The sequence below is a fragment of the Bombus bifarius genome, unplaced genomic scaffold, assembly GCF_011952205.1.
Source record: "Bombus bifarius isolate JDL3187 unplaced genomic scaffold, Bbif_JDL3187 scf7180000007966, whole genome shotgun sequence".
Lineage (NCBI taxonomy): Eukaryota > Metazoa > Arthropoda > Insecta > Hymenoptera > Apidae > Bombus > Bombus bifarius.
The window spans coordinates 2801889-2808312 of record NW_022884352.1 but is presented as its reverse complement, the minus strand read 5'-3'; the positions used below and the strand labels follow the sequence as shown (position 1 = coordinate 2808312).

Below are 6424 nucleotides of genomic sequence, written 5' to 3'. Positions count from 1 at the left end.
ACTGCATTAAACCTGTATCTGAATTCTATGACTTTTGACAGGCACTTATCTCATTCACCGAGACATGTCCAAGAATTTGAATCATCTGTCATTAATCAAAGACATATTTGAATTCTTTTCTAGGATTTTATTTCAATACGCTTCTACGTATGTTTCGCGCTTTTCTCATGTTAATAAGGCGTTAGTATCGCTGGAAGCTTTTGGTAAAACATGCTAACATGGCGTCTGCGTCGGTAAGTGTACGGGAACATTTTAACCCATTCGATTTTCGTATATCGACGCTAAGTATTTTTTTTTTACCTCCACCTTTAAACTGCCAGGTTGCTTAAAACTATAACAGAAGAATCATTTTCATCGCGAAAACATCATCACCGTTTTGTTGTCGTGTCGGAAGAATTGCTATTGACATTTATTCGTGAATATCCGTACGTATAATAGTTAAAACAGGTGTAAATCGATATGTTTTGAAGTGTGCGAGGTGTTGCTGTATCATTTTTATGTGTTAACCTCCTTCTAGGGAGGGAAGGAGAATTTTCATTTTTCATTTTCATTAACGTTGTAATCACGGTTTGACGTGTAACGTTGTTGCTTGTCAATAGTTGAAATTTTATTATGTGATCTCTTAGGTACCTTTGCTAATGGATGATGATACAATTGCTTTTGGCGAAGAGGATGAAACGGGTCAAAGCAGCAATAAACTTAAGTATATAAATGTTACAATTATATAAACATTTAATAAAAGTAATTAAGGTTTGAGATTGACAACATTGTATCTTTATAGACATCCATATGTTACCATGTTTCATTTAGCCTTCAGAATAGCAGCGATAGTAGCCTATATGTTATGTGGATGGTTTTCAAATAGTTTCATAACTAGTTTTGTAGTCGTTGTATTGCTCTTGTCAATGGACTTTTGGACTGTTAAAAATATCACCGGAAGGCTAATGGTTGGTCTTAGATGGTGGAATTACGTGGATGACAATGGAAAAAGTCACTGGGTATTTGAATCCAAAAAGGTTTGTTAATTAAAAGTCTATGTTTTATAGGCATTGCGTACATCCTTTCGATTTTGTACATTTTAGTAGACATTGTATCTACCTGAATGAATAAATAGTTCAAGGTTTACCAGTTTTCACATTTTATGCCCTTGACACATTGTGGTAAAAAAGAAAAGATAAAAAGAGAAAGGCTTATAATTATGCAGGCATTTAATGTTTCACTGTTCTTGGTAAACAACATTGAAAAAAGAGTAGCAGAAAGGATTATAATTGTTTACTATAAAATACAAGGTCTACTATGTATACCCTGTGTTTCAGGGTGTCCAACAGAACCGCATTAATACTACAGAAGCGCGTATCTTTTGGTTAGCCTTAATTCTCTGTCCACTTTTGTGGTCGATGTTTTTTGTGGCAGCCTTGTTTAGTTTGAAATTTAAGTGGCTGTTGCTCGTTTGCATCGCAATCGTTTTGAATAGTGCAAATTTATATGGATACGTAAAATGCAAAATGGGAAATGATAAAAATATTTCGACTGCCACCAGCGACTTTCTAAGAAAACAAGTCATACAAAATGTTAGTAAATGAATGTTCTTTATAGTTTGAAGGATACGTAAGCCAGAAGTACATAGATCTATTGTTATTCTCACAGGTTGCGTCCATGATGACCAGGAGTCCACCCGCAGGTAATCCAGGTGCACCAACTAATGTGATATAAGATTAGAAATTTTCAGTCATGATATTATTTAAGGAAAAACATTGCCGTAATAAGTATCATCGTGAAAACTGTCGACTTGTATATAATGATGCGAATAATTGTATATCTTAATGAAATAATATAAAATAAAATTGCTATTGAAAATATCGTCGTTCGTTTATTTCCTGGTGTTTTCACGTTTCGAAAAAAAAAAAAAAAATGCGGATGTTACGTTAATTATTAGTTTATTGATGCCACAGGGCAATACATAATGTACACCTTATTTCTCCTTGTCAACAGACTTTCTATTACACAATATTTAATTTGTATAGGTGTTAATTAGTAACATTGCATTTATTATATTCATTTCAGCCTGTTGTATTCTTTCTGGCAAGAAAGTATCACAAAATAATTTCCCATTCTTTCAACGATATTTAATATTTGACTTATTCTTTGTTTCTTTAATTCACATTTTCCACGGAATTAATGACTGCAGTCGTATGACTACAATCTTATCCAAATGGATGAACTCGAGATGATCTCACACACAGTGTAACAAACTCGTCGTGGTATTGCACGGAGCGATAATATGGCCGATTGTATTTTGTTGTATTAGGAAAGATTGCTCCGAAAACGCGAGTCGTATGCTTTTTAAGAAGAAGAATACAACAAACCACATATTGCTATACACTCTGGGATATAAAAAAATTATAAACACTAACAATAGACACGCAGCTAACGTACAACATACACAAAACTTTTGGAATGATACAAAAGAACGTAATAACATTACGGTTCGGTATCTTATAAATATATGAATATCGTGGACTTTTTTGAATTGGTAAATTCATCGGATACAATTTAATGCTACTAACTTATAACTAGTAATATGTTTATACAATCATTTAACTTTTCGTTTTCCGTAACATATTGTATTTTTAGTCTGGAACTTTGAACGCGAAGTTGTCGACCGTCTTGGCGAAGCTGCACTTTGTGCAGGATTATATTCCTTCTCTCTTTTGTTAAATCTTTTAATATATCTATATAATACGTGTGTATGTAGTTAAAAAGTTGAATCGAAGGATAACAACGACATCCTTAAAATCATCGTACCAAAGACTTTAAAGTTTAGTTCGCTTCTTCCACGAATATGATTATAGATGTTACGAAGAGATTCTTTAAATTCAAATCGTTTTGTTACCATGTTATCATCGTTTGTCCATGGGAATGTATTTCTTTGTTTTCTATGTACGTTGGTTTTTCAGCCTTTTTTTTTTTTTAGTGTGATGCATTTGTATAACAAGTCGATTTTTTTTTTAATAAGTTTTTACACCAATTGTAGTTCTTAACAATGGCACATTTTTATCGAAGAGAGAAGTTGTTTCAAGGATTACTTAATCACTGCTGATTTGATTTACTGAAAAACAGTCGTATCGTCGTGTCTCTTCATTGCCAGTAACAACGAATTTATATTCCGAGGCAGAAGCACGATATCGCTAGTTATACACGAATAAAAGGTAAACAATAATGAGATTGAAGAAAGTAAATGTACATTAATGTGATAAATCATGTCAACAGTATAAAAAAGAATAATTATAAAAATAGAATTACTTTAAGACTAACGTTCGTGCTCGTACCAAAGGCCAGTATACAACGATGATCAAGAAACGAATGTTGACAACGTATCTGCAAGCGGAAAAACTCAGTCCCAAATAAGTCATAGTGGATGGATTAGGAAGAGATTATGTACAGAAGAATCGAACACATCGGAAAATCTCGGAATTTGAACGGACAATGAGAGAGATACAAAGATTAAGTATAGTATAATCTTTTATAAGGACGACCGAGGCGGTTTAAGTACTTTTTAGAAGTACCGAAAATATACGTACACGATAATACATTAGACACGCAATGGCCTTCAGTCTTACAACATCAAATAAAATGATATGAGATGCGAATAAATGCACGCTCGGAAATAATACAGTAGGTCATTAGTCTTCAATGTAAATCTCGTGTAAAAAAATAGGTACGCAAGTAAAGTTGCATGAAAACGAACTTATGTTAAAAAACAGTATCAAAAGGTGCGTTGAAAACCGAAAAGCGACAAAACGGATGGAAAAAATAAAAGAAACGTGCTTATATTGACAGTCTAGAAAATATCCACAGCTTTTTTTTTTTTTTAAATGCGTACTCTCTTCAATTATGATATTTATAAATATATGTATATATATATATATATATATACATACATACATACATACATATATATATATTATTTATCATTTTACTTATGTATATTTATATTTATATCCATATTTATAGTTATATTTATATTTATATAATGTTGTTAATGACAAACGGTGCATTTATGTACACTTAGTCACAATTCCTGACCCTCGAACCACTTTTAACTGAAAATATGTATATACGTTAGATGCTTGATCGAACATCGTTAAATTTAAAAGTTGAATCTAAGAATGTAACATCGATTCCTCTCCTTTCGTACGTTTCTCTTCTGCATTTCTTGCTTAGGTTACTGCACGAACCCCTCGCAATCAAAAGAATGCCAAAAACTGAAAGAGATCTTCTGACTCGCTCGGCTGATTATATTCGTTAACCGTACCATCCACGCACTGCATATTTTTTATAGCTAGAATTTTTTGCTTTACCATTATCGTCGAACAGCGATAAAACGATTCTATACCGAACGATACGGTGAAAATTTCGAAATATAGAAGGTATATAAACGAGCACAAGCTTATTGTCCTCATAGACTACTTAGAATTTCTGTAAGTGTTTAAATCGCGAGTAGTATACACCTCTACCGTTGTTGCAATGTATACGCAGGACAGGACGACGCATAATCACGAAACTGATTGTTTTTGGCATTGATCTGACGCGATATCCGCGACAAGGACGATGAATTACAAAGTTTCGTTGACTCTTCCCTTAGCGTTTCATGAGCTACGTTTTTCGATGAATCGTACTAGAAACGAGCGAATCTCCAGAGCGGAACTGGTGTACTGCGTTTGATAGCCTTGCAACTGGGGAAAACTGTAAAAGTAGTCGAGGTAGAAGCCTACAATGGTACTCTGTACACAAGGGCATCGAGGGCTCGGTGGAATAGTACGCAAATCCGACATACAGTGCTTCTAGTTAGTTAAATTAGTTCGCGTAGAAACCTGCACAACACTTTGTGCATTTTAATTAATTGAATATAGGCACCGTTTCCTTTCATACTTCCTTCACTCGACACAGTCGCATTATTTTCTTTTTTTTTTTCTTCTTCTTCTTCTAATGGCATCGCTTACAGACTAATCTTAGAATAATCGCCTTACGATCTACTTAAAATTACAGTAGGTAATGAGAAGATCCCTATCGTGCGTAATGGGTTCAGCATGAATAATTGTCGATTTGGCAGTATGGTAATTTTCTCTTCGCTGAGCGGAAATTTATGTCTCTCTGTGATCTCTCCTCCTTTTATGATCGAGATACTTGCAGTTTCACCCTCTCCCTCTCTCTCTCTCCCTCTCTCTCTTTCTGATTTCTCGATATCTTCCGTGTCGCATCGATAAGTACTTTACGAAACGCGCGCTTTCTTCGTAGCTTTTCTTCTTTTCTTCTGACGCGGCATGTTTCGCACTTGTAGTAGCTCGCCTCGGAGGTTTCATTACGTTCCCCACTAATATGGAAGCACTGTTCTTCTCCAACGAATAGGAAAGTTTCAGCATAGAACGAAATATCATGTACGCTGACGTTTGGATCGCGAGTTACATGATCGTAAAATAATAAATCTCGTCAGTTTCTTCGTTATTCTTACATTATGTAAAGCAGCCGTCATTTTCGAGCGATTCGGGAGACGTGTAATCGGAACGTGTCTCACAAATTCTCCTCGAGTTGGATATGTTTCAGTGATCGTTTCAATTGTCGACTACGATTTCCTCGTACTACTTCCTCTCGCTTGTCAATCGCTTCCCGCTTGATTTCTTCGATTTCTAGCTCGAAAACGTCCAAGTTTTCTCGTTTCTCGCGTATTCTTGTTCGTCTGCATGTCATCCTGTGTATTTGTGTGTGTGTGTCCTCTTTTTTTCGAATTATAAAAGGAAATTTTGATATGATGGTAAAGAATATTTCTACAGATATGATTGTTTTACAGCGAGCTTTTAAGCCGTACATTCTAAACGGCAGTATTGTCCCGTTTTTGTTGTCGGGGAATTTGAAAATTGTTTCAGCACATACGGTGCCCATAAAAAGTGGAACTTTTCCGCTTATCTTGAGACTGTTGCGACACCATTGACTGTAAGATACTTGGTTACTACCGTAGTTAGTTGATCGAGAAGTTAATAATTTATCGCCTTTCTACTGTATTTGTCATTGGAAGGTACAAGTATGGTACGCTTTGCCCGGGAACATGATACAGGCTACATACTTACAAACTTACACATTTTTCGTCTATTTCATCGTACTAGACGCGTCGCACTTTTGCTCGTTCACCGACCTCTCTTTCGTTTCTTTGTCGATCTCTTCTTTCTCTCGTCGATTCTCTTTCCTCGCGAGTGTCGGCTTGTCAGTTGGCGTAATGATCGAAAGAACCCAAATATTCCAAACTGGCGCGATAGCAAAACTGGTATTGGTCCTGCATAAGCAACATATATTACATTTTATCTACGTGTTACATGTTACAACAGCTATAAAAATATATAAGAAGCAAATCTCAGATAGAAAGTAAAAT

General features: G+C 35.1%; 2 protein-coding genes across 21 annotated transcripts in view; one reads left to right on the top strand and one right to left on the bottom strand.

Annotated features, from left to right (window-relative positions):
• The first annotated feature begins 95 nt into the window (after nt 1-95).
• Nucleotides 96-1852, top strand: LOC117205547 (uncharacterized Golgi apparatus membrane protein-like protein CG5021). 3 transcript variants are annotated; one of them, XM_033444079.1, is made up of 5 exons: nt 96-233; nt 627-703; nt 782-1016; nt 1329-1571; nt 1648-1852. In XM_033444079.1, exons 1-5 carry the CDS (start codon nt 219-221, stop codon nt 1711-1713), a joined length of 636 nt encoding a protein of 211 aa, XP_033299970.1. In that variant the 5' UTR covers nt 96-218; the 3' UTR covers nt 1714-1852. The 3 variants fall into 3 exon arrangements, with proteins under 3 accessions (XP_033299970.1, XP_033299962.1, XP_033299978.1); XM_033444071.1 differs by having other exon boundaries at nt 98-233; nt 1317-1571; nt 1648-1847; XM_033444087.1 differs by lacking the exon at nt 96-233 and adding an exon at nt 256-425 and having other exon boundaries at nt 1317-1571; nt 1648-1847.
• Nucleotides 1853-1920: 68 nt separating this feature from the next.
• The window catches only part of LOC117205436 (tyrosine-protein phosphatase Lar), a 278404-nt gene continuing 273900 nt past the window's right edge, over nt 1921-6424 (bottom strand). For all 18 annotated transcript variants that reach the window (XM_033443835.1, XM_033443923.1, XM_033443844.1 and 15 more), the window contains one exon: nt 1921-6328. In XM_033443835.1, the coding sequence (XP_033299726.1) occupies nt 6260-6328 (69 nt within the window). In that variant the 3' untranslated portion in view covers nt 1921-6259. The remainder of the gene's footprint in view (nt 6329-6424) is intronic.